Genomic DNA, 16,608 nt, shown 5'->3' with positions numbered 1-16,608 from the left:
AGCTCTGGTATTCTGGAAACTCTCCTGAAGTGCTTTCATTTCAGCTAGCAGATTGGCGATTTCTTGAAACCTCCGTTGCTGCTCGGCTTCTTGAAACTTCCGCTCGGCTTCTTGCTGCTTCCGCACATGCTCCGGAACTCCAGAGACCACTAGATAAAATCCAGCAAATCCATCGTGCCATCCACAGAGTCCATTGGCAGAGTATACCTGCGTCGATCGGATCGGTTGCATCGCAGAAAAGAAAATTTCAAGATCAAAACAAAATCAGAACAATTTTCCCCGTAGATCTAGGGCTTTGATACCAATTGTAACAAGTTTTCTGGTTTAATGGGAATTTAGAGTAGAAATGGAGAGAAATAGAGAAATGGAAGAAGAAATTAAAATGGAATTAACAATGAAAATAGGCAAATTCGAGGATGCCTAAAACCTCCACGAGTGATTTGAGGTACTCTCCCTCTATTTTCAGCCAAAGACTAGATAACAATTTTCATGCTTAAAACATTTACCTAGTCTTGTTTATATAGACCTACCTAAAGGCCATTAAACTAATAAGCCACTAACTAATAAGGCCCAAGGCCCATTAAACTATTAAGGCAGCCCAAGTTTTCTGGTTTAATGGGAATTTAGAGTAGAAATGGAGAGAAATAGAGAAATGGAAGAAGAAATTAAAATGGAATTAACAATGATAATAGGCAAATTCGAGGATGCCTAAAACCTCCATGAGTGATTCGAGGTACTCCCCCTCCATTTTCAGCCAAAGACTGGATACCAAATTTCATGCCTAAAATATTTACCTAGTCTTGTTTATATAGACCTACTTAAAGGCCATTAAACTAATAAGCCACTAACTAATAAGGCCCAAAGCCCAAGGCCCATTAAACTATTAAGGCAGTCCATTAACTAATATATCCGTTACATAAGGGGCCATAACCAAATGAAACGAGACCAACCAAAAACCCATTTTCGGAGGGGAAGCCTATCCCATGCAATTATGCAAATGCAAACTCCTCAGTCCTCTGACTCCTATCTGCGCGCGCGCTCAACTTTTGTGAAATTCAAGTTCCAGGGACGTATGGGACTTTTTGACACCTATAGAATAGAATTAGAATCTCCCCGGCCTGTTGCCAACCCCACTGAACCCAGTCCATTGTATTTGTATGGTAGGGGCATCTTGTTCCGGCAAAACGAATTTGTCGTTCTAACATCAAGTTCCACCAACAGTTGCCAGCCAGTTGCCAAGCTGCGCGCTGCAATTCAATGACTTGTCCTTGAAGCGATCGAGGTATATCGTTCATGGCTGGCCACGTCAAAGGGGCAGCATATGCATGGATATGGCCTGCTTGATCGCAAAAGGCATGGATCACATCGCATTCGCACAAGAGGTCTAATGGTATTATGCGGAATATTACCATGCCCCTGATTAGAATATAATAGCTAGTAGCTACAATGCATTTATCCGTATATGACCTTGGGAAAGAATAATCCTTATCTTATAATATATATATATAGCCCACTTTTATTATAGGTAATGTCACCCCATATATCCTTGATTCCAAGATGCCGCACCAGTCTCTACTCGTCCTGGCCAGTTCCCAGTCCCTTAACAACAAACAAAAATGCCTCTTTTAAATGCATGCTTGGTGCTTTTGTCATTGGGTCATAAAGTGTACGTAGATATTGAAAATGAATTCCAATAGGCAATGGTATATATGGGTAGCCCCAGGGTGTGATGAGATGAGATATCTCTCAATATATACTATATACAATCGCAGAAAATGACGGGGAACCGAAATTAAAGCAACATGACTCGATCTGCCAATATGGAAAGATAAAATATGCTCTCCACATCAGACATATATTGCAAGCATCACTTCTCACATTCCTCACTCAGATTGGTGGGGGCTTCATATCCATGTATGTATATATATATATATATATATATATATATATAAGCCCTGTAAGTCACTATTGGATCACCCGTCATAGCAGTTATATATAGTCAACCTATTATTTGAAGGTATTGATTTATTATGTTGCAGTGTTGCACTATATTCCTTTATTTTTGTTTTCTATACATATACAAGGCTTTGAGATTGTTTGTAGTTAACATTGATGGGCTTTCATTGCTTTCATCATAATAATCTTTATGAAAATTGCTGAACATCTTATCCTTTTACATCTGGGAAGATAAGGTTATCGATTCTATAAATTGGAATCTTGGAGCCTAGCTTGAACGGCTGAACCTCTATGCTCTTCCATATATTTTCTTGCACTTCCTGAGAGGTTCATCAGGTGTTTCTTTCTTTTGTTTTCATCAAATTTGGTGTGCTTTCTTCTGAATGGTTTTTTATCGACTCTTCCATCTTATAATAAGCTAGAAATATTTCCTCTTTGGTATGTGAGTGGACAGTAGCTTTATAGAGTAGGATTTTTAAAAACAGACTCCCTAAAGCATTATCTTCAGCAATCTTATGAAATCATGAAATGGAATCATCTTGCAGTTACGTTCTTAAAGATGGATGCTTCTGGGAGGTCGAATGGGGCCAAATATGAGTGCTTGCTCTTTGGTATGTCATACTTCTGCAACTTATAATCTAGTTTGTTTACAACGTCCATGGAGAAACATCAATCCTCATATGGATGATAAATTAGATATGTAAACGTCAATGATTTGTGGGTACCAAACATGTTATACAGATATGGATGACACTCTGTACCCCATGAGCTCTGGTCTCAACTTGGCTTGCCGCAAGAACATAGAAGGTATGACCATTAACAATTATCATGATGAGTAACACAATTACGATGATAAGTGAAATTGAGCTTCTTCTTCTTTTCTTTTTCTTTTTTTTAATTTGCAGAGTTCATGTTGCAACATTTGCACATGGAAGAAACTCAAGTGCCAAGGATGTGCTTGGAATTGTACAAGGAATACGGGACAACAATGGCCGGTCTAAAGGTAAAACAGAGCTGGATTTGACCGAAAATTTTAATTTTCTGTCTATCTTAACTATTTTGGTCACAAATTATAGTCTTTCCTTTCAGGCTCTGGGTTATGAATTTGATAATGATGAGTTTCATGCGTATGTCCATGGAAGACTACCCTACGAGGTCCTTAAGCCCGATCCAGTTTTAAGGAACCTTCTACTTTCCATGCCACAGCGTAAAATAGTATGTCAAAAAGGCTTTCCAACTCTTTCACATAGATTTTCATGAAAAAGATTGCACTATATTGGTAACGCTAAGCCGATTGTACTGGTATTTTAGATCTTCACTAATGCCGACGAAGCACACGCGGCTCAAGTTCTCGATAGGTTGGGTTTGGAAGATTGTTTTGAAGCCATCATATGCTTTGAAACTCTTAACCCTCCCCTTGAACCAGTTGATTGCATGGATGTGCCAGATGGTGATGCAGTCCTCGCAGGAGATTATTCCCCGGAGGTCGATGCCATTGGTTTAACTGGTGGTACACGATTAAGTTTCAGTTCCAAATCACGAATCCTCTGCAAACCCTCTGTGGAAGCCATTGAAGCTGCCATTCAAATAGCAAACATTGACCCGAAGAAAACAGTAAAATTAAAATCACACCTCCAAAAGAAAATGAATTTGGGATTATATAAAGCATTGTTCGGAATGAGTAATGGAGATCGTCTTTTTCCTTTTTTCAGATTTTCTTCGATGACAGTGTCCGAAACATTGCAAGTGGGAAAGCAGCCGGACTCCATACTGTTATTGTAAGTTCTGACTTCTGAGTTGCTTTGAATTGTAAAGGCCTGCAAGTTTGCAACTTTACCTAACTCAAAATAAGCCTAAAATTTTTTTTTAAAAAAAAAAGATGTTACATGTCTTGGGAGACTCAAAAACCGGAAGAAACCCACCAACTAGAAAACAGAAATAATAGTTGAATTTTGAAGGGTTATTATGTGTATAGACCTAATCAGCACAGATGAGGACGTCCTCAAAAAGAAATGCCTCAGATCGCAACATCTCGTGTTGTTATCAGTATTTTTGTGTGTTGCTTGGCAATTGAACCTGTCACGTTAGGATGGAAGATGGTGCCTTCTGAGGAAAGAACATATAACAGATTCACATCAACACTGCATATCAGAATGAATCACTACTTTTCTGTACTACCATAAGGATGTTATAGGTAATAAAGTAAACTTTGTTCGTAATTGATGAATGTGAGAATGTTGATAGCAGGTGGGGAGCTCAATACTGGTGCCTGGTGCGGACCATGCCTTGAGTAGCATCCACAATATCAAAGAAGCACTACCTGAAATATGGGAAGGTGAAGGAGAACAGATTGAACAAGTTATTCCGTCCACTGCAGTTGAAACCGTTGTCCTTGCATAGATTTCCCATGAGCCAGACATTACAGCTGCTTCTCATGCACAATTGTGAAATGAAGTGAATGCAGAATCCCTATGTTTAAGCTTATTATACCTCATCACCGAAAAAAGATAAAAAAAAAAAAAAAACAAGAATACAAAAACCTTATCCAAGTTGTCATTACAGAATGGTCTGTGAAGTGCGTATAAATTCATATAAGTGACACAAACTTGTTGGCCACAATACATGTCAATCCTTGTATTTGGATCCACCCAAATAACAATACATGCTCCTCTACCGCCAGCTTATCGAAAATTATCCAGATTTTCCTCAGCTAATACAAAGTATCTCACTTACAGGATTTTTCGCTAAATCATTTGCAAAGTAAAGTGATTAATTAGGAAAAAGAAAGGAAGAAACCAAGGGGCACAATGAATCGACAGATGAGTCAGCCATCTATAGGCAGCTCTCCGCAATTGACAATTCTGCACGGCACACGGGGAGTATCTGACCTGCTTGTCTCCTGGGATTCCAGTTTCCTCACAACATCCATTCCTTCAATAACATTTCCAAACACAACATGGCGATTGTCCAACCAGGGAGTCTACATAAAGCAAATTCACAGCATTATCTATAAAGACTTTGAGCCATAAAGAACCAACTTAACCAAACACAAAAATTGGGGTATAACTATTTAAATTGCTAGTGAAACCAAGGTATTGGCTGATGTCATGAGATGAACAGACAAGTACGTGGGCTAGATACAGTCAGTGCTATAAAAAAGAAGGAGGTCCTTCAACCTGAAATGAACACGGTTCTAAGATAATAGATAAAACTCATTAAAGTTTCTGATCATTCTGCTTTCCTATTCACGTGTCATGTGTGTTGATATGAGGCCATCTGTTCAAGGTCTCTCAACTTCTGACATTTTGTACTTTGACAAGCAAGGATCATGCCTCCAGGCTTGCCTTGAGGCAGGACTCCGGAAGTCTTGAGGAAGAAAAATGTCAATGATTAACCTTGACGACAGATTATGGCTAATGTATATACATCACTAACCTGATAATTTTGAATTTTGAATTTTTATTGCTAGGTTATACACCCACTCGTTGACTCTTGATGTAACACCCCGATCCCACATTGGGACGATAAATAGCTCACATAGAGTATATGGTTTATAACAAAACTCATACGTGCTAAGCCCCACATTGCTTACTTCTTAAGTGAAACTATGTTTTATAAGTGATTCTAGGGAAGCTCCAAATTGACTAATCATTTTTGGGTGATAGTGCAGATATGGCTAGCGTTTTCCCTAGGTCGTTACACTAAGTCTCTTATTGCTTCCTTACTAGGTGAAAATGGGCTTTACAAGTGATTCTACAAAAGCTCCAAATTGACTAGTCTTTTTGAGGTGATGGCATAAATGTGGCTAGCACTTTTCCTGGGTCGTTACACTTGAACCCAAAACTCACCTTATCCCATATGAATGGGTGGAAGAGGTGTTATTTTAGTTTATTTTGATTTGTAACTGGTTTATTCCTTAAATTTGTGAATAACCATGGCACCACATTAACGCTGCCATCGTCCATTAGGGGGAAAGAACATTTCTAGGTGTTCAAAAGACACATTCTGATATTCAAAGATTACTAAAAGTAACATTTGCTAATACTGCATGGGAGATAAGATGGCCAATCTAGCTCTAAAAGTGAAAAGAATTCAATTTCAGAAATGCTATCTAACAGATTGAAAATGATTACAGCAGCTATCTCACCTTCACTGTGCAAATGAAAAATTGGCTGCCATTGGTATCAGGACCAGCGTTGGCCATGCTCAAAACTCCAGGCCCAACATGCTTCACTGCAAATTAGTGCCTGAATATCAGTGCCATACTTTCCATTCATTCAAATAACTCCTAGAAAACTGCAACTAAATTTCTTTTATTATGCTTCTCATTATTAAAGCACAATACTCTCATTGAGGCATAGTAAGACATACAGGCAAAGCTCTCATCTTCAAATTTAGAACCATAGATGCTGATTCCTCCAGTTCCCTGCACCCAGTGAATACCACAATCCTTGGCTTAGTGTTAACACACCTAGTTTTCTGCTCCACACACACACACACACACACACACACACATAGAGAACTAACATCTCCTTCTGTGAAGTCCCCTCCCTGGATCATGAAATCTTTAATAATACGGTGAAAGGAACATCCTTTGAAACCATAACCTTTCTCTCCTGCATTAGCAATATTACGATTTCATCTTTAAAGTGAACCATAATACAATCTATATCAGAACAACAAAAATAACAAAAGTGCTAATGCCTCTAAAGAATTATGACTAATGTGAACAAAGCTTACCTGTGCACAAGGCTCGGAAATTCTCAACCGTTCTTGGAACGACATCTCCAAAGAGGCCAATTACAATCCTGCCCGCAGGTTCAAGCCCGATTTCTACATCAAAGAAGCACTTGGTTGTCACTTTGGCTTGCAGCTCAAGATCCTAAAACAACATAACCAATATAAGATAATGAAACCAACATATTCACCAGAATCAGAATAGCTACAAGGATTACAGGAACTATTCTATGACATATAACAACAATGTCAAGATGCTGGAAACAGGAAAGTAATAAATATGCAAATTTTCAGCGGCAAACATGTAATTTTGTCAGTATCATGAGATTTTTGGTTTCTATTGATGGAAAATCTGTCTTCCATTGTTTAAGACAGGCTATAGAAATTCTCATTAAGAATTACCAAAAGCACTGCGATTAAATAAGAACACTTACATTTGCCATTGAGTTGCACACCATTCTCCGGTACTTGATTGAAGGTGCTCTAGAAAGTTTAATGACAGAAAAACTTGAGGCATAGCGTGATCTCGATGTCAGTGCTCTTGCAGGACAGCTTAAATTTGGAACTTGGGAGTAGACTGACCGCAAACTTGTAGAGCCCCACATAGCATGCGGCACACGCACATTAGACACACTTTGGCTATGACTACCCTGAAAAGGCAAACATAGCAGGGTAACAATAAAGAAGAAGGAAAATTAAGCATTGACCTACTTTCTGGGGAAGGTGATAAAGAGAAAAAGGCAACCCAACAAAAAAAAAAAGGCTTTAGCATGGAATGAGTGAAAATAGTGATTAGTAGCAATAAATAACAAAACTTGGGATGTGATGTCAGTTGTGTTGAATTGTTGGTGGGCAATCCAGGTATGGGAAAAGCAACCCAGTTGCAAGTTATAAGGGAATTTATCATGAAAAAATTAACAAATTTGAACAAACATGTGGCGACATGTATGTGTATCGTCAAATTTTGCAACAGGATGCCGAGATTGATTGGTTGCTTCTACGAACCACTCAAAAAATAATAACGGTTAAGGATGCAAACGTAGCTGAAAATCTAAAGCGCACTTGGGATTAAGTTGAGTGGTTTTGATTAGTAATAACGTTGTGAGAGCATTGAGATTTGAAGAACGAAAGTAGAGAAAAGAACCTGGAGAAGAGAAGGGAGAGTGCTGTGACAATACACCGCTTGCATTGGGACTGCAGAGGCCATAAGGCTGACAATTGAGATTAGTTACAGCAGGAAATGCTTCAAAAGACTTATCTCAGCTCAGCTCTCTCAACTGCGCAATAGGGCTTTGGATAGGATAGACGGCAAGGGAAATGAGAAGAGGCCAAGAGGGGTTCTCCTTCTTTATGTTTATGTTTGTATAGACCTGGGAGATTGGGATTGGCAGGCGTTTTCTTTTTTTTCTTTTTCTTTTTTTTTTCTTTTTCTTTTCTCTCCATTTTATGGTCACGGACTCACGGAGGGCTGGAGGCCTTGTCGTCAACACTCACCTTCTGCACACGGGTCCACAACGACCCAAGCCCGCATCGGTATTTCAGTCTCAGAGCCAGAGGTGGTCTTCGAAATCTTCGCAATTGAGTGATCTATAAAAAAATAAATAAATAAATAAATAAAAATTTGTCAATTGAATGATCTAGTTGGCATAAATTTAGGAAAAAATATTTTAGAGGTCATTAAGTTTTCTAATTTTTAAAATTTATCAATTTACTTTTTAAAGCTATAACTATTATCAAATAGACATTTTCATTGAATTTCTAAGTGCGCTGTCAGTGTCACGTTATATCTAATTAGATTTTAATAAAAATAAATAAAAATTCTAACTTTGGAGAATAAATTCATAACATTTAAATCTTAAAGATTAAATAATGATGAACAAAAACCGTTGTAATCGAGCCGAGCTTTAAAATTTCAAGATTGACTCGTTTATGAGTCAAACTATGAAATGTGTGTTTAAGATTGGTTCGTTTAAAACTTTGACGAATTCGAGCTTGTTGAGAATGTCATTCAAGTCAAGTCGGGAACTCAACAAGCTCGGCTCAACTAGAGCTCGAGCTAAGTTATTAAATTTTTTAATATGTGATCAAAGCAGAGTTCAAGTTCGAGTTTGTTAACAACTTCTATACATTTATTTATAGTACAAATATATAATATGTAACTATATAAGGCATATTATAAAATATAATACATAACTATAGTCTATAAGTAACAAATTAACAATATGTTACAATATATAAATAGAGAGTATAAACTATGGTACATGTATAATGTGAGAAAGTAGTAAGTCCAATATACTCTATATAACTATAGCATAAGTATGATGTAATAATATAGCATAAGCATAAGTAACTATAGCATAAGTATGATATATAACAATTGTTAACCATGTGTGATGTAATATATGTATGTTTATATATATATAATTATATACTTATATACTAACTATTCAATATAATTATATTGTTATATAATAACTATTAATAACTTAATATGTTATTTTAACATACCTAAATACTATTGTCAAAGTATTATAATTAATATGTAATACTATATTTACTTACCTAGTATATTATATGCTTATTTAGTGTATATATATATATACACATAGAAATATCAAGTAACATATGGTTAATTATATAATATATGTTAATTAACTAAATAATATGTTAGTTTAGGAATTAACTAGTTAGTATGTTAACTAATGCACACACATATAAATATTAAGTAACATATATATAACATATATTACTTAATTACGTACTAATATACATACTTAAATTTATATTACTCATTTCTAGTAATATATATATATATATATATATATATATATATATATATATATATATACAAAAGATATGAACGAGCTAACGAGTTGGACGAGCGATCCGGTCGAGTTTTAAACGAGCTAAGCTCACGAGCACCTAATGAGTTTTGCCGAACGAGTCGAGTATGTATCACTTACTAATCGAGTGGGTTTCTACAGTATCGAGCTTGAGTTTGGATTGAGCTAAATTGAGAGGGTTGTTCGAACAAATTGATTTATTTACAGCCTTGTGACACTCATACTTCGTAGTATTTTATTTTAGGGTTAAATACACCTCTAGTCCCTAAGTTTTGAAAATTTATTTTTTAATTTCTGGGTTTCAATTCGCATAACAGATGATACTTTAATTTTGAGAAATAATCAAATTAGTACCTCAGTCAAGTTTTCCATCCAAAAACTAACGGTCTGCCACGTGTCAACATATGAGGTTAACACGTGACATTATATAAAAAAAATTAAAAATCTTTAAAAAAAAAAAAAGATTAAAAAAAGGGAGTGGCCATTTTGGCCAAGGGGGTGGGTTAGGCCACCCCCAAGGTCCAAAACCCATCTTGATTTTTTTTTTTTTTTTTTTTTTTTTTTTTGTGTCAAGGGGTGGTTTGGCCACCTCAGCTAGCCCAAGGAGGTAGGTCAGCCACCCACTTGTTTTTTTTTTTTTTCAATTTCTTTTTTAAAATATTTTTTAAAGATTTTTAATTTTTTTTATATAGTGCCACGTGCCAACCTTAGATGTTGACACGTGACGGACTGTTAGTTTTTTGACAGAAAACTTGACTAAGGTACTAATTTGGTCATTTTTTAAAATTGAAGTATCATATGTGATACGAATTGAAACTTAAAGACTAAAAAATAAAGTTTTTAAAATTCAAAGATTAAAAAGGTGTTTAACCCTTTATTTTATTGAAACTTTGTCTATTATTATAAGGAAAGAAAGCAGGAAAATAATTGATAGGGCCCAGAAGTTAAAAGGCCTGGGCTTCTGATGAATTGGATTAGAGATAGGGCGGGCATGAAGGAAAAAAGCATGAATCGAAGCCGAACTCCCCGCGCCACTCCAAAAAGCCGGAAGTACTGTGAAATGAGCGATAGGAGCAGCGAGAGTAGAGATAAGAAATTAAGAATAAAGTAATTCGGGCTTGCCATGGCTACTGTTGTTGTGCCGTGTGGCAGGTGGGTGGAGGGGAAGAATATGCGCGCCTTCCCTATAATCTCATTACTAGAACCATTACCTTCATCTCCGGTCTTCTTCTTTAACGCTGCCGCTTCTGCTTCTGCTTCTGCCATAACAATAAGTTTTAATAACCCAAACAATAAGAGACCCCAAATTCTTGCTGCTCCAAAAAGAAGTATCTCTCTCACCAAGTTCATACGATCTTCAACTTCAAACGTCGATTTGGGTGGCGATGATTCTGATGTTGACGATTATTCTTCTTCGCTAGATGAGGAGGAGGAGGCCAAGTCAGAATTGGAACGGGGGGATGGTGAATACTTTGAGATTGAGAAGCTCGGGAAGAACACTCGCAGAATTCGATCCAGAATTATCATTGACGCTCCCTTCCACACCCTTTGGAACATTCTCACTGATTACGAGAGATTGGCTGATTTCATTCCTGGTCTTGCCGTTAGCCAATTGCTCCATAAGACTGACAACTACGCTCGACTTTTCCAGGTGATCACCCTTGACCTCACCATCACATTCTTCTGTAGTCCTTGTTTCTTATTTATTTTTATTTAATGCTAATACATGATTTAAACATTGTACACCCATCATTACAAATTTTTCATTGATATGGCTGATTTGATAGCTCACATGTGCTCCAAATCCACACAGTGGATAACACTTATGGATTCTCAATCTAAGTGGATATCCCTCTTGAATCTTTGATGATTTTCACGATAATGGTGGCGAATTTCAGCATGATATTCCCACAAAAAAATAAAAATAATAATCAATGACCCTTATTGATTAAATGCCAATATGAACTCCAAGGTAATGAACACAACCGATATTTGGCAGAGGAAACCTTACCAACAGGCTCCTACACCGTTCAATAATCTCTGCAGTACCTAGGCATATAGTTAGGTGTCCAATACTTGTTTACAAATTGCAATGGAATACATGAAGGTTGTTAAAATATTAAATAAAATAAAATATAAGAGACAGAGAGAGCAGAAGCGTAGTTTGAGAAGAGAAGAAAGCCAGAAGGGCAAGGATTTGAGGTTGCTCGGCCTTAAAGGCTACATCTGCCGTTGTAATGCCTAATAGGACGACATTATGATTATATATTGAATTGTATATAATTGTGTTGCAATAAGTTTATGGAGTAGGTGAGGTAAGTCATACAAGGCAAACATTGTAATTATGGTGAGAATCCTAAATACCTTAATATTGTAATCCTCGCAAATATAGAATGAAATCCTATTGATTCTAACCGCCTCTCAAACCCAAGATGAAAGCTTGAGTTTGAAAGGAAAAACAATTAGGAACTTTCTTCTTCTTTCTTTTTTTAATTGAGTTGACTCGGTGAGTACATTCGCAAGTTGGCTCAGTGAGTTGACTCGAGGGTCCAAACTTGGACTGGTGCAAGTGAGGGTCGGGTGGGGGCCACGGGTTTGATAGTGTTAGGTTGAGCCTTGGATCAGTTGTAGTAGGGCCGAAGTGGGTTGGGCGAAGTTGAGGATAATGACATGGGTTGGACCAAATCGGATCGGGGAACAGAAGATCTAATGGATGCTTGAGAGGCGTGTGAAGCGTGTGGGCAAGTGAGGCGCATGAGAAATAATCATAAAGAAACATGGTGGCAGTGTGGCGCATGGAATGCATGGGATTGAGAATTGTATCTTTAAGCGGCGCATGAAAGCGTATGCAGCATAACAATGTGAAACTTTTCTTGGTCCAACTGATCGGTGGCCTCTGAGTCTATTTTTGAGATTAATTTGCCAGGCCAACGAACTTAGGCGGCGTATGAACGGCTGTTAGCGGTGCATGACGTGCGTGATCTGCACAAGCAAATCTCATAGGGGAACATGAGCACACGTGAAGTGTAGTAATTGCCCCGCATTACCTGCACGGTGTAGATCAAGGTTTATACAATTGTTGGGTATTGTTTTTGAGCCAAGAAAATATCCAAAAGGCACCTGATTTTGAAAAGAAATGTGCCGCTGCGGTTTTCAGACACTAGTATTGTGGCAGCATGTAACGCACATGAAAAGCAGTACTTCTAGAGGCGCATGAATGTGCGTGATCTACATAAGCAAATGCTTTGGAGGTGGGTGAATGTGTGTGATCTGCAAAAGCAGATCTTCTGGAGGCTTGTGAGCATGCATGAAATTTCAGAATAACTTTGATTGAAACGGTTTCCAGACACACCAAATGACAAGGCTCATGTGACGCGCATATGAAGTGTTAGAATATTTTTGAGTCAACAATTTTCAGACACACCAAAAGAAGCCATAAAAAAATGGCTCTAATACCATATTAAAATTATGATAAATAAAATATAAAATAGCGGAAGCAAAGAGAGAAAAAGCTAGATATTTGAGATTAGAGACCTACGTCCATGGTCATAATGCCCAACAAGGCTTCATTATAATTATATTTTGAATTGTATATAATTGTATTGCAAGAAGTAGGTTCTATTTATAGAGTAGGTGAGTTAAGCCATATAAGGCAATTATTGTAAATATGATGAGAAATCCAATTAATATTGTAATCCCTGCAAATACAAAATGAAATCCTATGGGTTCTAACAAAGGTTTTGGGGTTATTATGCATCAAATTTTTGGGAGAACAATCTACACCATAAACTGCTATGACCAAATAAGGCTGTCAGCAGGTATGAATTCTTTCAGGCTTCGGTGTTGGGAACTTTTGTGCATAGGCACCTATTGTCTAATGGTTTTCAACTAATTTATTTAATGAATTTCCAAATGTACGCAGGATGATACTTGTGAGTGATGACGCATTAGTTATTGATGAATGATGTTCTTTGAGGCCTACTGATGTTTTAGATCCAAGAATTTGACATTTGAATTTTCAGGGTTTAAGTTCATTGCGTGTGAAATTTGATTGTACCTCTTTCTCACTCTTTCTCAAGTCACCTGTCACTCGTTTTGGTGTGCCACCTCTTTGTGCTTGCATCGGTTTATGGTGTGCATTATTACAATCAATATTTTTTTCCTCTATCAATCTTTGCATGCTTTCTTTACTACACATTGATATTTTTATGTGGACTAGTAGACTGAAGATCTCACCTTCAACTAGGTTTTCCCATGAAGGCTAGTTCGGACCTTTTGTCTTTGATCCTACTTACTGCACTGTTACAACCTTTCAACAGATTGGACAGCAAAACTTGGCATTTGGGCTGAAATTTAATGCAAAAGGAATTGTAGATTGTTATGAGAAAGAACTTGAGAGCCTTCCTTTTGGTCAAAAGCGTGATATTGAGTTTAAGATGATTGAAGGAGACTTTCAACTCTTTGAAGGAAAATGGTCTATCGAACAGGTAAGCTTTTGTTGATTTAGTGTCACTGGGTGTCTTCTGTGTAAATGGTGTTGACTGTATTTCTTTATGTTCTCAATTATGTCTTACATTTCATGCTTTCGTTTCTAATGCTAGATTGTTCGTGTTTGTATTTCTTTTTTTCTTTTTTTTGAGGGGGGGGTGGGGGGGGTTTGCATATGTATGCATATGCATTTTTTTTTTTGTTTGATAAGTAAGAGAGGTAACTGGCTCATGTCGAGAGCACTTGTTTCCTAAATATGTGTGCGATTCATTGACTTCCCAACACTGTTTAAAGCATAGGTTTATAGGAGGCAAAGATTGCATATATGACTTGGAAACTTGCATGTGACTCCAACATTGTCTCTGTGTCTTTGCAATTTCATCAAAGATCATAGCTGGCCTTTAGCAGGTGATCTAGCTTAGAAACTTGAATCAGGATAATCCAGGTATGGGGACTATGATCGCCAAAAAAATCGACAGCCAACCTGCAGGCTGCAGGCATCTTTTTATTTGCATATGAAGCATTTCTTTTGTTTCTGCCTTTTTTTTTCTTTTTTTTTTCCCGGATAGAAAACTATTTTAGTTCATGGTTAGGTGGGATTAATATACAGCTTCCCACATTTCAATCATTGATCTAGGTTTTAAATGATATTTGGCAAAAGTATATTGAACATGAAGCTATAGATGAAATTTTTATCGCAATTCTCTAATGTGATTCACACTTAACACATTCAAGTGGAATTGTGTAACATATTCAAAAACTTACTGTTTGAACAAACAATGGATGATGCAGTCCAATAAAGGAAGAGATGAAGATAGGGAGTCCTTGGTGGGCCAAAATTTTTATACAACTCTTTCGTATTTAGTTGATGTAAAGCCAAAGCTGTGGTTGCCTGTTCGTCTGGTCGAAGGTAGACTCTGCAATGAGATTAAAATGAACCTTGCAAGCATCCGAGAAGAAGCACAAAAAGCAGTTCACAACACTTGAATGTTCGTTAGTATTATCGACTTGTTCTAATTTGTTGTGCTCTTTAAGTGTATTTTCTATTAAGTTTTTACATAGTTAGAATCTCGCAAATATTCAATAAGATTTGCTGTTTTTTTTTTTTGACATGATCTAAGCTATCTTATAAGTGTTTCTTAAATGCAAGTTTATTGCAGATATGAAAACATGTATCTTATGATACAACATGTAAAATGATACGCAACATATCGATCAATGTACTCAATACACTTGTTTTACATACTTTCTCTTACTTTTCTTTTTTTAAGTTTTGATTCATAGGTTTTTTTCCTTTATTTTTTAATCGTTTTTCTATGGGGTCTTCGAATGTGTTGCTGTAAATTGTACATAGTTAAACTAATATTTTATTCAATTATTAGATTGAAAATAATTGAGAAGTAGAAAATGAAAGATCAAGAGAAACAAAGAGCAAAAGATTGAAAGTTGGGTGAAACTATTATTCTAATGAAATAATAGCTTTCTTTTTTCCCCAAGCAACCATCTCATTAGCACCCTTCCCTCCCTTTCACCTTTGTCATCCTGTAGTGCCGCATTGAACATGCAACAAGTTTCTAAGATTCATCCTGAAAGACTAGGCTCATGGATGTGGATTATTTGCACTAGCGCCAGCATATACAGTCACTTCCCTTTCACTCATCCAACGTTACTCTTAGCGAACGTGAGTTGCTAACTAAACGCATATTAAATGATAGATGTTTTTTGTCCGACCCCCTTTTTTAATATGTTATCCTGTTCCTTTACTTAATTTTGTCTATTGCACCAAAAAAAGAAAGAAGGGGCATTTTTGGGACAAACTCTTCATTCAAGGGTTCAAGTGAAGAAACTTGAGCATGTAAATAGGATGCTTGCATTAGGTGACTGAAAAGGTAAAACCATCACGTAAGAGAATTTGGTGAGAGATTGTGGGTTCGTTTGATAATGTTCTTTGGGTGGTATTTTTTGTTTTTTAGTTGAAAAAAATGTGTTGAGGTGATATATGAGTAAAAATAGCTATGAGTGTTTTTTTGAGTATTTTATGTTTGAAGTTGTTTGTGTATATGTAGATCAAAGTTGACAGAATCCAGTTAGTCAAGTAAAAATAAAAGTTAAAAATAATCAAGTTTGATCAAAATTATAATAGTATGGAGGGGAGGGCAATAAAAAAATAATAATTGAATATTGATATGATATTAAAATATTAAACAAATTAATAAATAAACACATCTAAAAGCTTGTGATGAACCTTGAATAATTGTATTGAGCAATAGTAAGAAATTGTTTATTTATTATAGTCCTTGTGGAGGATAAGAAGCTTATCAACGGACCCTGGGGGGGGGTGGCGCGCATGGGACTGATTTATTAGTTTTGTAGTTTTCTTAATTGCTTGCTGTGAAAAAAGAGAAGGAAAGCAGCTTTGAAGGGTCTTACTGTCTCAATAAAGCATGAGGGGGGAAAAAGTGGGGGGAAAGCTAAGAGGAAAAATCTGATTGTATGAACGGGTGGACAAAAAAATTGTATTATGTATCTTGTGAGGAGGTCATTAAACTTTTGAGGCTAAAATGTCAAAGTGATTATATATATA

At 36.6% G+C, this 16,608-nt stretch overlaps 3 protein-coding genes across 5 annotated transcripts; 2 read left to right on the top strand and 1 right to left on the bottom strand.

The window, feature by feature from the left end:
- The first annotated feature begins 1,939 nt into the window (after positions 1–1,939).
- LOC133851098 (uncharacterized protein C24B11.05) lies at positions 1,940–4,428 on the top strand. Of its 3 annotated transcripts, none has more exons than XM_062287404.1 (8): positions 1,940–2,017; positions 2,502–2,567; positions 2,698–2,763; positions 2,862–2,959; positions 3,046–3,171; positions 3,268–3,570; positions 3,669–3,734; positions 4,201–4,428. In XM_062287404.1, the coding sequence occupies exons 2-8, from the start codon at positions 2,516–2,518 to the stop codon at positions 4,354–4,356; spliced, it is 867 nt and encodes a 288-aa protein (XP_062143388.1). In that variant the 5' UTR covers positions 1,940–2,017; positions 2,502–2,515; the 3' UTR covers positions 4,357–4,428. The 3 variants fall into 3 exon arrangements, with proteins under 3 accessions (XP_062143388.1, XP_062143389.1, XP_062143387.1); XM_062287405.1 differs by lacking the exon at positions 1,940–2,017 and adding an exon at positions 2,049–2,292; XM_062287403.1 differs by lacking the exon at positions 1,940–2,017 and having other exon boundaries at positions 2,479–2,567; positions 4,204–4,428.
- Positions 4,429–4,487: 59 nt separating this feature from the next.
- Positions 4,488–8,052, bottom strand: LOC133851100 (peptidyl-prolyl cis-trans isomerase A1). Its single transcript, XM_062287407.1, has 7 exons — positions 7,838–8,052; positions 7,128–7,343; positions 6,697–6,838; positions 6,484–6,572; positions 6,328–6,382; positions 6,104–6,189; positions 4,488–4,936 (listed from the first exon to the last, which is right to left on the bottom strand). Exons 1-7 carry the CDS (start codon positions 7,898–7,900, stop codon positions 4,781–4,783), a joined length of 807 nt encoding a protein of 268 aa, XP_062143391.1. The 5' UTR covers positions 7,901–8,052; the 3' UTR covers positions 4,488–4,780.
- Positions 8,053–10,561: 2,509 nt separating this feature from the next.
- On the top strand, positions 10,562–15,265 carry LOC133851099 (uncharacterized). Its single transcript, XM_062287406.1, has 3 exons — positions 10,562–11,187; positions 13,856–14,023; positions 14,817–15,265. The coding sequence occupies exons 1-3, from the start codon at positions 10,660–10,662 to the stop codon at positions 15,009–15,011; spliced, it is 891 nt and encodes a 296-aa protein (XP_062143390.1). The 5' UTR covers positions 10,562–10,659; the 3' UTR covers positions 15,012–15,265.
- The last annotated feature ends 1,343 nt before the right edge of the window (positions 15,266–16,608 follow it).

The sequence above is a fragment of the Alnus glutinosa genome, chromosome 12 (genome assembly GCF_958979055.1).
Source record: "Alnus glutinosa chromosome 12, dhAlnGlut1.1, whole genome shotgun sequence".
Taxonomy (NCBI): Eukaryota; Viridiplantae; Streptophyta; class Magnoliopsida; order Fagales; family Betulaceae; genus Alnus; species Alnus glutinosa.
Note: the sequence above shows the minus strand (reverse complement) of the source record. Positions and strands in the feature narration are given on the sequence as shown.